The 13,719-nt window shown below is 28.3% G+C and overlaps 1 protein-coding gene across 9 annotated transcripts in view; it reads left to right on the top strand.

Moving 5' to 3' along the window:
- Positions 1–10,293, top strand: part of LOC145180777 (uncharacterized) — a 29,097-nt gene extending 18,804 nt beyond the window's left edge. For 7 of the 9 annotated variants that reach the window (XM_090082322.1, XM_090082321.1, XM_090082318.1 and 4 more), the window contains 11 exons: positions 79–254; positions 389–468; positions 1,647–1,884; positions 1,990–2,308; positions 2,407–2,520; positions 2,761–2,945; positions 3,051–3,153; positions 4,491–4,664; positions 8,662–8,906; positions 9,031–9,169; positions 9,701–10,293. In XM_090082322.1, the coding sequence (XP_089938448.1) occupies positions 79–254; positions 389–468; positions 1,647–1,884; positions 1,990–2,308; positions 2,407–2,520; positions 2,761–2,945; positions 3,051–3,153; positions 4,491–4,664; positions 8,662–8,906; positions 9,031–9,169; positions 9,701–9,913 (1,986 nt within the window). In that variant the 3' untranslated portion in view covers positions 9,914–10,293. Of the gene's footprint in view, positions 1–78; positions 255–388; positions 469–1,646; positions 1,885–1,989; positions 2,309–2,406; positions 2,521–2,760; positions 2,946–3,050; positions 3,154–4,490; positions 4,665–8,661; positions 8,907–9,030; positions 9,170–9,700 lie in introns of those variants that run through there. The other 2 variants (XR_016450850.1, XR_016450849.1) reach the window with 1 other exon arrangement.
- Positions 10,294–13,719: the final 3,426 nt, after the last annotated feature.

Here is a 13,719-nt window from a genome sequence, read left to right as displayed (position 1 = left end):
TTGCATTATTTTCATTATCAGTGTCTTCTAAAAAACTCATATTTTACTTGTTAATATTGTAATTTTAACTATCATCAGGTTCCTGTGGTGAAAATTGCCTTACAGTTTGTTTCTCCAGAAAGTCTGCAAATAGAAGAAGAGAAAAAAGGTATCAAGAAGAAATCAACAAAAGGTATTCTAAAAGTTCACTTAAAAGATGGTAAAAATCTACCAATCAAGAAAGATGGTGATTTACCCAGTTCCTTTTGTAAAGTGTAAGTTACATGAGAAATGTTTAACAATGAATAAGGCAATAAATAATATTTTACAATCATATTATGTCATGTAAAAATCATATACTATGTTATGCTTTCAAAATACCCACTAAAACTTAACTTTTATAAAATAGATTTATGTACCCTAAAAAGAAGAACTTAAAGTTCAAGACAAAATCTTTCATGAAGAGTGTAGATCCAAACTGGGACACTGGTATTTTATGTTATTATTATAATTTACTTAAGTACTGGACAAAATTATTGCAGTTATCTATTATTCTGATAATAGACAGTCTTTTTCTCTTTCTCTATTCAATAATACATCTTAGATATTTTAAAAAGCATTAACTGTAAAATATAGAAAAAGTTTAAGAGAGTTTGTTAATAACTTTTTTATAAAAAATTGGATATTGTGTACCTCTAATACTCAAACATTTTGAAAAGCAAGTCTAAAATGATCACTTTGTTGCAAAAACTGAGCAAGCATTTATCAATTAAATAAATTTAAAGCTTTAAGAAAACTATTTGAACAAAGTTTGAAAACAGGTATCAAGGCAAAAGTATGCAATAAAGCTGACAGTAGTGTTTTGCATTACTTAAAATAATCATACTGTCAAATAAAATGTGTGACCAAAAAAAGTATGAAATAATAAATCTTTAATTGTTTTTTTGTTTTTTTTAACAATATTTTGCAATATCAAAATATCAAAATAATGTTTTATACTACTCCCATCATGTTAAATTTTTTTTTAAAAATGACAAAATAAGAAGACATTAAAGAAAAAAATATGCGCAAGTATTTGGAAAATCCTAATATCAACTACAACTCTATAACAAAAGAGCTGCATCCCTACACCATTAGTCATGTTATTCATTGTTTCTCTTTTTTTTCCACCACCAGATTTTTGTATGAACAAAATTTGATCATACGAAATTCTGGTGGTGCAAAAATAGAAGAATGTTCAAGATAAAAAACTGGTTAGAAAACTTGTTAATGGTTTCATGATTAACTCAGGTCTCTCAATTATGGAATGCACAAAAGTTAAGAATTTCCTCATAGTTTTGTTGCTAAAGCTTGAAATGATTTTTATTCAAATCACATAAGGTGCCAAACTGTTCTGAAACTGGGCAATAATTAAACACAAAATGAAAAAAATTAAAATATTGCAGAGACATCAGAGATTTTAAATTTTTTGAAATTTATTTTCTTTGAAATATTTTATCTTTACTTATTGAAGGATTTGATTATTATTTAAATTTAAATAAGATTTGATAAATATTATTTTTGGTAGTTTTCCTACTTATGTATTTATTTTGTTTACATGCTTTAAATTATTTATTTTTACATTTATTTTTTTTCTTTTAAAGATTTGTTGAATTTTTCTTTTAAAGGTATGTCTTTTGAAGGTGTAATGCATCATGAATTGGCTGATAGATGTTTAGAAATTGCAGTTTTTGATGAAAGTGCTGATAAAAATTCAAATAAAATTGGAATCATTAGATTAGGATCTGGTGAATTCAAAGAAAAATGGGATGATAGTACAGGGCGCGAGACAGAAATATGGAATTCAATGCTCAACAATCCAGACAAATGGGTTAGTTTAGCTCTTCCTTTAAGGCTCCAACCAAGGTAACCAAAAAATCTTTACTACTCTACTAAATGTAAAATTTTTGTTTTTTGCTTTTTTCAGCAATTGTATAAAATGCATGTTTATCTTTTTAAATTTCATTAAAGTGTACAGAAAAGTGAAGCTCATATTCAAGATATAAAAAAGAAAAAGAAAAGTAAATCAGAGACACACAAAGAAAAAGAAGTGCTTATTGAGGATGATGAAAAAAAAGATCAAAATAAGCATATTGAAAATAATGGTAATGAATCACCACGCACTGCTGCATTACGTGCCATGGGAGTATTTGCTAACACCATTGTTGATGACATACAAAAAGAGAATGAGTATAACCCACCTGTGGAAGGTCTTACTTCCATTGCTGAAGAGAATGAAATAGAGCTAAGTTTATCACCAAAAAGAGTTCCTGAAATAACTGTCTCAACTGTAAGTTCTGCTTTTTTGTCTTTAAGTTTTTGAATTGTTTTTTTTTTTTTTAATTTTTTACATAAAATTTTTATATTAGTGTATTTTTTTGCTTCCAGTATGTAAAACCTGGAGATCCACCATTTCCTGGTGCTGGTGAGGTTCATGTTGAAGAATACAAAGCTAAAGAGCCTAAGAAGCAAACTCCAGCAATGTCTTTATTAAAGCGCTCGGTATATTTATTGCTTTAATCTTAGTTTAATTTGAACTTGACTTTAATGATGTCATAATGTGTTGTCAAAATCAGTTGTTAATTTTACTATAAAGCTTTGTTAGCATAGTTGTGTTGCTTCTTTCTCAAATTAACATCAAAGTCTCAATTTATTTTTAAATTTAAATTGCTATCTGTATTAAAATTAAAGTTTTGACTGTTTACAAAGTTATGAGAATTATGTTTTAATAACTTGTTATAGACAAGTGAAACAAGCTTGGCAAGCGTTTATAGTACAGATAGTGCTAATATTTATGGCCAAATTCCAATTCGTGGTGAAATTCAGTTTGGGATGAAGTATGATGATAAAGATGCAAAATTTGAAATCCATATATTTAAAGCAATCAGCTTAGCTGCTGTTGATACTAAAAAAGAAACCTCTGATCCGTAAGTTCACATTTTCTGCAATAAAACATTTCTGTTTTCTATGCCTGTGTTTCTAAAAGTTAGAAACTGTGTTTTTTGAAATTTTCTTTCTTTTTCTTTTTTTAGGTATTGTAAAGTTTACTTACTTCCTGATAAAACAAAAAAAGGGAAAAAAAAAACAAAAACAAAGAAGAAAACTTTGGATCCAGATTGGGAAGAAGTATTGACGGTATAATGATTTTTTTAATGTTAACTTTTTAAGTAAAATGTTTTATTCTTGGTTATTTCTTGTATTTATTGAGTTGTTAAAATATTTTGTTTCTGATTTTTTTTTTCTAACATTGTGAACCCAGAAATTACTTTTTAATTTTTACTTCATATTGCTTTTGCTTTTTAGCAACAAAAAACTGATGATTTTAAACCATTAGTGAATTTTTTTTATTATTGTAGCTGTTTATTTTAAAGTAATAATCTTATGGTACAAAGTTTCTTATGGTCAGAGTTGATTATAATATCACTTCCTAACAACAAGCTCTATAAGTTTTACACAAGTAAGCAAAAGTGCATGCGGTCTAGCGTTATTATTGTGGAACACATTTCCTTTATGACTATCAAACTCTAAACTTTTGTTGTTGAGTGTTACTTCCAGTTTTATTGCTGGAAGTGATTATTGAATTTGTCTGATTATTTGGAAGCAGCTCAAAAGCACAAGTCCTTTCTAAACTCACCTGATTGACAAAATATTTTTTAAATGCAGTTTTAAGTTTTACTGTGGTTTGTATTGGTTTTCAATTGATGTTATTGTAGAAATCATATATTTTTTTTTATCTCCAGTGATGATTTGTTTCAACAGAGTCAATTCCATTCTGTTTGAAAATATCAAAAATATTGATTTATTGTACTAAATAAATCTCTTTCAAATCATGGCACCTAAATATCAAACTTCTTAACAATTCTAAGACATTTAAAATGATTTTTATTTGTTGTTCAGGATACATTTAGTCTCTCTGCAATTTCTTTCAGTTACACAACGATCCAATTATGGCTATGATTTGATCATTATCATTGTCAGTAGGTTGGTCATCTTTGAATGAAACCACAAAAATTGAATTTGTTTAAACCAATTTTGAAGCATGTGTCACACCTCTTTGTGAGCCTTGGCAGTTATTTTTTTTATTTCTACAGAAATAAAAAACCAAGCAAGAAGCCTCTGACAGCTTTAAACAAAATTAAGTGGAATTTCTTAAAGTAAGTTAAAAGTAACAGCAACTATCAAAAGGAATCATAAAATTGATAGATACATTCAGCTAAAAAGTTATTACCATCTATTTGTGAAAAATAGAATTACTTTCTTACCAATTTTTAGAAAAGCTCTTAAACTAAGTCTTAGAGGTTTTTCTCCTGTTACCATTCATTTATTGGATTAAAAGCGATCAATTTTTTTAAAAATCTCTATAAGAAGATTAATTTAGAATGATTATGCTAGTTATGCTAAAATATATAGAAGATTAATAATAGCGTCAAATCTTCTGATCCTTTTAAATTTATAAAATGCTTTCTTTTTAGTTTTCAATTTCTCAGCGTGATCTTCGAACACGAACATTATGGGTGTCTGTTTGGCATCAAGAGAGACTTGGAAGAAACATTTTTCTCGGAGAAGTCATGCTTAACATGGATTTGTTAGTAGATCAAGGAGAACTTAGCTCTACATTACCTAAATTATACACTCTGTGTGAAAAGGTAGGATTATGCGAGAATTTTTCAACCAAAATCAAATGTGTGTATATAAATTAAATATTGGTACAATCTTAAAAATTTTTTTCATAATATAAAAATTGTTTCAACATTTATATCTCATAAAATAATTTTATGTAATTTACAAAGTAATTAACAACTTATTGATTTCTCAGTAAAAACTTGAACTTAACTAAATAATAATTGATTTTTTTAGTTTAATAAAAAAAGCTGGTCTGAACAGTTTTTGAATAAATTGAATTTTTTTTTTTTCAGAAAAAGATTTTGATATATTTTTTACAAAGATTTGTTAAGAAACATTTGCTCTACAAGAAGATATAAATTTTATTTACAATTTTAGTTTTTAAATTACAAGCATTTAAAGTAAAAAAAAAAAAGTTTTATTATACAATGAATGTCTTTTTAAGTTAAATGTGTTAATTAGCCATGCAATTAAAGTTATATAATTAATAGAAATAAAGTAATTAAATAGATGAATATAATTAACTACAAATATGAGGAAGTAAAGTAAAAAATATCAGTCTCTACATTTTTTTGGAACAACAGAACTTGCCACTAAGCGTATACTTTTGCAAGTATGCAAATCACACCCAGCTTTGACATTTCAAATTTAAGAGGAGGCTTGGAACCATGTTTGCAGAGATTTGTTTGATTACCTTTGTCACCATTGAAGTTGATTTCAAATTTCAAGACATTTGACGTAGAGTTTAAGTCATTTTTTGCTTTAAGAAATTTACTCTTGCATGTATTGAAATATTTATATTGAAATATTTACATTAAAATATTTATATTACAAGAAACTGCCCTGAAATGTTGCAATTTTACCTGCAGTTCTGTCACTTAATTTCGAACATTTGATGAAAGCAGAGTAACTTTGCTTTGCCTGGTTAATCATTCAAAAATAAATTAATTTGTTTCATATGTTGTAAATAACTAGCAACAAGTTCAAGTACTTGTTAGCAGGTTCTATCAAAACCTCAATCAGCAAGTTTAATAAGCATATAAACTAATATTAACTTAGTAATAGTATTTAAAATGGTGACTGTACCAGTACCAATAGAGCTTGCAGGGTTCTTTACACTGAACAATAAAGTTGTATTTGGAATGCCATTCATAAATAATGCTTTACATAATGATAAGTTGCCATATCTTATTTGTGCGATTGTAGCATTGAGTTTCTGGTCAGTGTAATTCTTTGTTTTTTTTTTGTTTGCTATTGTGTGCAACTTCTTTATTGACTGAGATAGAGTGAGTAAATGTTTTTTAAGTTATTAAATTACGTTGATAACTCATATTTATATAAGGGCTATTAAATAACTATATAATTATATAAAAAAGCGTGTTCAATTAAACAGGAAATCTTTAAACCAAATAGTTTTATACCGTATGATAGAGTGAAAAATTTCATATAATAACATAATTAAGAAATCTGAAAATGTTTTTCCCTTTAAAAATTAGCCCATAAAAACTAAAAACACAAAAGTTGTTCAATTTAACATGCTGTTCAATTTTTTACCCGCTTTTATTCTAATAGATGAAGGGTTATTTTATTGCTATTAAATTACAATTACAAAATTATGAGGAGAGGTGGGGGGAGGGGGAGGTATAGTTCCAATGGTGTGTGAAAGTCTGATGTGAAACTTGGCGAGTTTTTTTTACCAATCCATATAGCTCCTATAAAAGTAGTTATAGATTGGCTGCCAATTGTTGGATGTCTATAAAATAAAATAAAAAAGAACCTATTATAAATTGTGAAAAAGTAGAGAAAAAAAAGCTATAAAATGGTGTCACAGCTACGTCTATATCAATAACTTAAATAATTAATTGTTTAAACAACTTAAGTACTTAAATTTCTCTTTGCTTTACCATGTTTGCCAACTTCAATTAATTTTGTTGAATTTATTGTGGGCTATTTTAAAAAACTGTTTTTTTCTTTTGTTTTCAATTTATTTCTAGTAGTTTTGGCTTACGCATTACTTATATTTATCTAGTTTAACTTTATATATAACTCTAGTAATATTTTTTTTAAAAAAAGTTAAAAATGGAAAGTGAATGGGTGGAGCCTTTAAAGAAAATGTAATCTGAAAATTGGAAACGTATTAATTTCAATAAGGGATAAAAATATTAAGTGCAAAGGTTGTCCTTCAATCTTTAAAGCAAAACAAGAACCAACAGCATTTAATTTATCATTTAATAAAAGAAGAAAATGTAAATATTTGAAAAATGACAGGAATTTCTCACCATACTTCATCATTAGGATTGATTTTAAGTTCGAATTCAAGCCCTAACCAAGACTAACTTTTAATTGTTGCCAGTTTTTCCTAGAAAGATCCTTTTGATCTTGTTTTGGCTCAAATGGTTGCTGTTGATCTTGTTCCCATTTATAAATTGCTAAGAAAAATTGATATTCAAAAAGGATGGGCTGCTGAAAATTTTAAAATTCCAAATTCAAGGCAAGCTATGTCTTTAATGTTTTTGGAAAAAACTTAAGAAAGATGGTTTGTGATTTGTCAAAAATGATCAAGAATGAAAATAGATTTTCATTAACTCGACTTTCAATAAGAATCTAAGTATATGTGCATAAGCTTACACTTACAAAATAATCCAGTTCAATGTCTAGGAATGATGAGGATTTTTGGCTCAATGAAAGCTGAAAATGGTGTTAAATTTTAATGATCATACTTTTGAAATGGTTACAGATGGAGCTAGTGTACTAAAAAAAATCTGAAGATTGTCTCAAATAAGTCATCAACTTTCTCATGGAATTCACCACTAAGTAATGATGATCTTCAACGCTGTTCTCTTAATGAGTTTGGGAAAGAATCGGCTTTAATTTTGGATACAAGAACACGTTGGAATTCAATGTCTTAAATGATATTAACATTTCTTGAAATTAAACCAGTAGTTAGGAAAACAATAGAGCATTTTGATACATTAGAAACTGGTAGAGATATGCGATGTAAGTTTAGAAATTATTGAAGCTGATGCTCATTTCCTTTGTAGAAAGATTTTACTCTTTTTGGAGCTGAAAAAACTTTTGAATTCATTTCAACAAAATTAAAAGATCTGGGTAAAACATCTGATGGCCCAAGCATCTGATCTCTTTTTTATTTACAACGGTGAAAAGAATTTCAGAAGAACGAAATCTTGAGCTGCATTATCAGAGGCAATGAATCGGTATATGATCAAACTCAAAAAGATTCTTTTTTAAGCTATTTAAAGAAAAAAGAACTAATTATAGCAAGAGATATTATAGCAAGAGATTTAACGGTCTTAAAGATGCATCTACAGTTGAACGTGAAACCTACAATACGTTAAAAGACCTTACGTTTTGTCATATTTATATAGTACTATCGCATTAAAATATATTTCATCATTTGGGGATTACTTAAAAATACTGAAGTTACTTAAGTAATTTTTCTCATTACTAGCCACAGCTGGTCCGCAAAACACTTTTTAATCAGCAAGAGTGGAAGATAGCAGTTAAAAACTTTTTACTCTTTGCTAAAACAGGTGTGCTTACTTTCTGTAAACCTAACAATTTTTATGATAGTTTGAAATGGTAATAGCAATTCTTAACGAAGAAAAGGCGATTTAGCATGTTAAGAAATGTTAAGATTAAGAATCACTGATACTTATCAGACTGAAAATTTTTATGAATTTACTCCCAGGTCTTACTATTTTTAACAAATGAACGAAGCTTGTTACAAACAGCATTAAATTTTGTTTAAAAAACCAAAAAATTTAGGCTATGAGTTGGCCTGCCAATAGCCCTAACTTTAATTGCATTTTTATGATTTGTCTGGCCGTGATCTTTGGTCACGGCTAGACAAAAAAATGAAAGAATTGAATATGGCCGCTACAAAGCAATAAGTTTTGGAAAAAGCTGTACAAAATCTTTTGGAGTTAATGACTGAATGTGTAGATATTTGTTTTAGAGACAAACTTAGTTATACAAAAGAGAGTTTGTCATGTTTTTTAGGGAGAAGCTCCTGTAGCTCATCTTACAGTAGGTGAACTTAAAATTTCTTTGATGTTTGAAGACCAAGGCTTACTAAACGAAAAAGAGAAGAAAAGACATGATGAACAGGAAGAACTATTTGGGTCCAAAAAGAAGAAAAAGAAAGGAAAAAAGAAAACTCCGGGGAAAATCAATGTTCATATTAAGGAAGCTTGTGATTTACCGGCAGCTGATCGTGACGGATTTTCAGATCCTTTTTGCAAATGGTTAGTAATCTTTTTAAATGTTAATGAATGAAACAGAATTTCTTGCACAGTTATAAAACTTAAGAATGTTCAAAGAATCCTTTTACATATGTATATTCTTTGTAAAATTTTTATATATTCTTAGCTATCTACTTCCTCTAAAGAGCAGTAAAACTAAGCGTAAGACTCCTGTTATAAAGCGGACATGCAATCCGGTATGGGATTATCAAATGACCTATGAACTAGATTACGAAGATTTGGCTGATTTTGGAATTGAGTTCACTGTGGGTTAATACTCTTTAGGCATTTGGTTATTTAATAATATACAATGCCTTATTGTTTTGTTTGTTGTTGTTGATGTTTTTGGTATTGTACAGGGCCATGCGGTTATCTAAACCGAAAAAATTAGTGACTTTAACAATGGCCCTTTAAAACAGTAAATGTTTATCTAAACAAAAGTAGAAATTTTTATCACTGAAAAAAATATAGTCTTCCAAACTTAGCTAGATGTTTGTGCATTTCAACCAGTTGCCGACAGTTGCAGTGTAATAAGAAATAAAAAAAAAGTATGGTTTACAAAATTATATAACTAAAACTTAGTTATTATTATTAATATGTTTAGATTTCAAAATTGACAAATGTTACTTAAAATATTTAACGAAATGGAAGAAAAAAAAGTTGGAAAAAATATCTAAGATATTTTTTATGTGATGTTTTTTCTACTTACACCTCGTTGTTTTTATTTTTTGACGCTCTCTTTGCTATTATTACGACAATGTCGTTGCTATTATTACTATTTTATTTTAATATTTTAGATCTGGGATTGGGATAGAGCAAAAGGGAATGACTTTTTAGGCTGTACTCGAATCAATTTAGGAGGACAGATGGGAAATTGGGACGATGCTGAAGGTGTCGAAATTTTAGCTTGGCAACACTTAATAGACCAACCTAATAAATGGAAAGATTTTGTCATCCCTTTGCGCTCTTCGAAGGATGTGAGAAAGTGGGACGCATATAAAGGAAAATAATTTCCTAAAAATTATCTGCGAAAGTTAGCTCTGGCTTAAAATCATGACTTGTTTTTTTTTTCGTCAATTTTTAAGGTTGACAAAAACAAATCAATTTTATATATTTAAAAAAAAAACAAAGTTTGGCGTTTTTAAAAACGTTTCTTTTGTGCTGGTTCGTGTTAATAGGAATGTTGTTTTTAACAGTTGTTGTTTGTTGTAGTTGATATTGTTTTGTCAAGCGATTATAGAAATAATGTTTATATTGTTAAATGTCATTTGTATGGCCAAGGGGTAAAAAACTTTTTATAGAAATATATATTTTTTTCAATTTTATTTAAAACTAATTTTAAAATATGAATGTTGTATAAAGGTGAAATGAAAATACGAAATGGAACCAAATTTTTTTTTCTTTTCTTAAAAATATAAATTATTATTAAGCTGTATGCATCAGAATGGTTTAAAAATTCTCTTCTTTTAAACTTACTTTGTAATTCTTTTCCTTTAGATATGTATTCTTTACTTAGTTTCTGTCATAAGTGCCTAAACAGTCTTGATTTGTTTTGCCATAATTGTAGTAGCATCACCTTTCCCAGGAGTATTTTTCATACAAGTTAATTTTACATAAAGAAAAACTTGTAATTAATCTCAGCAGCTCTCTCTTAAACATCTTGATTATAATATAGAATCCAGGTTTTGAAGTTAAAGATGACCGAAGGTCATTATGTGGTTGCAATATCACATACACAAAAGTTTATCTTGACCTCAAATCAGTATGCTTTCTTCTTGGCCAGCGCCAGGTATCCTTGCTTTCTGTGCATGTGAGACAACAGAGCAAGGGAGAAAGATTTGGTAGAAAGGAATAGGCTTACAAACTCAAACCTCGTGATCTAAACATTCAACATGAGCCACTCGTGAACAGAAATAAAGTTACATTTGTATCTCTGCAGATAAAAGTGAGTCTCATGAAACAACTTGTATCTCGTTTCTGCATTTCTTGGCCTTTCAATTGAGAAAATCAAAGCCGGTGTGTTTGATAATCCAGAGCTTCAGTAACTCATCAAAGTACTCTTCTTAAAGAACGTTTCATCGAAACAATCTTAGAATTTAAAAAGGATGATTGGTTATTATTCTTAGACGTTGCTAAGAACAAAGAATTGCACCCAAATTTTTTAGAAACTATTGCAGAGCTCCAAAACGCTAGGTTATCTTACTAATTTCCCCGGAAAATCTTGATAACATCAGTTATGAGCAAGACAAGCAATTCCAGCAAGATTTTAAAATCATGGAAGAAAGTCATCACAGCAGGTAGGATGGAAATATGATAGTTGATTAGTGTTAGAGCATCAAGCCAGATTGCCAGATAAATTACTGCAAAAAAAGCGTAAATATTTACCTTAGCTACTTGCACATATATCTTTTGAAAGAACAACAATATCCTTTGTATCAATTACAATATTCTTTTGATAAATTTAAAAAAATTGCACAAACACAACAGTTTATATATTTTTTATTTATTTTTGATTGTACGAAAAGTTTAAAAGAAACCTCAAAATAAGTTTGTTAAATGCATAACACGATTCAAAGAAGATTTTGTTCCTCGGTGATTATAAGAGTTTATTTCTTCAATGGAGACTAAACAATTTCCACAGATCATAAATTATTTTATAGATAAATTTTTTGTTATTCCGAAGTCAAGAGCGTATTTTTCTTAATTGTTTACAAATTCTTTTTTTTTTCAAACGTGTTAGTATTACCAAACTTTTTAAGAGCAGTTCATTTAAAAACTCGCTTGGTCGTAAAGCCAAGGGCTAAAAGAAATGTCTCTATTTGTCTTTTTTTTAATTTTTATCAATCGTTATTCTTTACCTATTTTTTACCATTTGCAATTTAAGCTGTCGGCTGTTCTTTTTCCAGACATATTCATAGGAAAAAAAAAGGTAAGCTAAAGTTGTGGTCTAGTTAATACCGAAATATTTATCTTTCCCTTCAGAATAAACTTCTCTTAAATGTTTCTTTCACCACATTTTATTTAACTTGGTAAAAACGTGGTGTTTAATTAGCTTTATATGGAATTTTACTTACAATACTAGTAATAACTAGTACTAGTAACCAACTTGTGAGTTACTAACTCCTCAAACTTATATTCAGTGACAAGCATGCTTTTGTCACTATATATAAGTTGCAGTTGCATGATTATTACATTAGGCGAACGTGAGGGTTTCACAATGGTATCGCTAGGTTAAATCTGAAAATTATAGATATAAATCATTTATTTTTCATCGTTTTATTTTACAACTAATTAAACAAAACATCAAATGTTAATAAAACATCAATATAAAATTTTGGAACATAGCTGAAAATTGATATTTTTATTATGGAGACTTATCAAATAAGAAGTAAAATTATAAAAGATAGGGGATATTTTCATCAGTTACGGAAAGTCGAGAAAATATTTTAATTAGTAAATAAACAAAAAGGTTTTATATACTTAATTTACGTAATTTAAAACTAAGAGAATATCGACATTTTATTACATAACTGTTGTCTTCTAGTGAGTCGAAAAACAAACATCTTGAAGAGGATCGTGAAACCTAGTCTCGAGGAAGATCAGTGAGCGGTTAAAAATTATAACAGCAGGGTTTTTCGGGGAATAAAAGCAAGGTTTTTTAAAAAAGCCAACTAATTTTAGCAATGACATAAAAACTCTTGACGCAGTCAAAGCGTGCAATTTAATAATTAAGTTTAGGCTCGAGTTGACGTTGGTAAGCAAAAGTAAGAAGAGCAGCTAAAATGAGACGCCTTTGTATAATTTCGAAATTGTTATTATAGCGGTAAGAACTAAAAAAATGTCTATATTTTGTAAAACATTTTAATCAATTTCAAAGTTCGCAGTAAGTGCTTTAGTTTTTGTTTGCAAAGTGAGAATTGTCAGCCATATAGACCTCGCTTACCCGTTCTAAATTTGAATGATTTGTTAACGAAATTATTGTATTCCCACTATTATAGATTAAAATTTGTTTTAGTTCAGCCAAAGTTCTTAAATCGCAGTAGTTGTGCCTTACACTTTTGCCATTTATTTCAAGTTATCAAATTTGTCAATTCAACGTTTAAATTGTCACTTATTTGATTAAAGTTGTTTTTTAAAATTCTCAGCTCTTCAAATAGTTGTTTAACTGTAATATTCTATACACTCAGCTCAGACTTAAAATATGAAGTATTTCACAAATATTTACAACTTTAATTAAATATAAATAAACAGCTTAAGAATTTTACAAGATACTCGCATCATTTTTAAATCTAGCAGCTTAACTAAGAGCAGAATGAATGGTTATTAAGCCTTTGTTTTTATGTTTTTGTGTTTTGTCAATGTTAAAATCTCCACGCAAAAAACTCAACAAATTTTAAAGGTTTACACGATGTCTAACAAAACAAATCTGAGGTTTTTTTCTTATTAAAATTTATTAAAGTAATTAATCTTCCTATTTATCAATTGAGTTAAATAGGGTCTGTAAATAGGCGTCGGCAATAATCCAAATTCTTTACATTCCATATATTTGCATAACGTATTATGTTAAAACAACTTTAAGACAACCGTAATAGATAGTGCTGAAGATTTTAAATTTCTTAGAAATAGCGATCAACTTAGAGCACGCGTCTTTTCAGATTAAAAATATGGAATGAGAGTTTGTACTAAAAGATGAAGACGTTAGGAAAAAAATTAAAAAAGTAGAAAAGAGTAATTAAACAAATCACAAACCAGTTTTGCACATGTAATATCACTTTAAATAATATCTTTTTACAACCCACATGAAAAAAGTGATGAA

This window comes from Hydra viridissima, unplaced genomic scaffold (genome assembly GCF_058129835.1).
Source record: "Hydra viridissima isolate aposymbiotic clone 2 unplaced genomic scaffold, HvirCarnegie_v1 scaffold_3, whole genome shotgun sequence".
Classification (NCBI taxonomy): Eukaryota; Metazoa; Cnidaria; class Hydrozoa; order Anthoathecata; family Hydridae; genus Hydra; species Hydra viridissima.
Note: the sequence above shows the minus strand (reverse complement) of the source record. Positions and strands in the feature narration are given on the sequence as shown.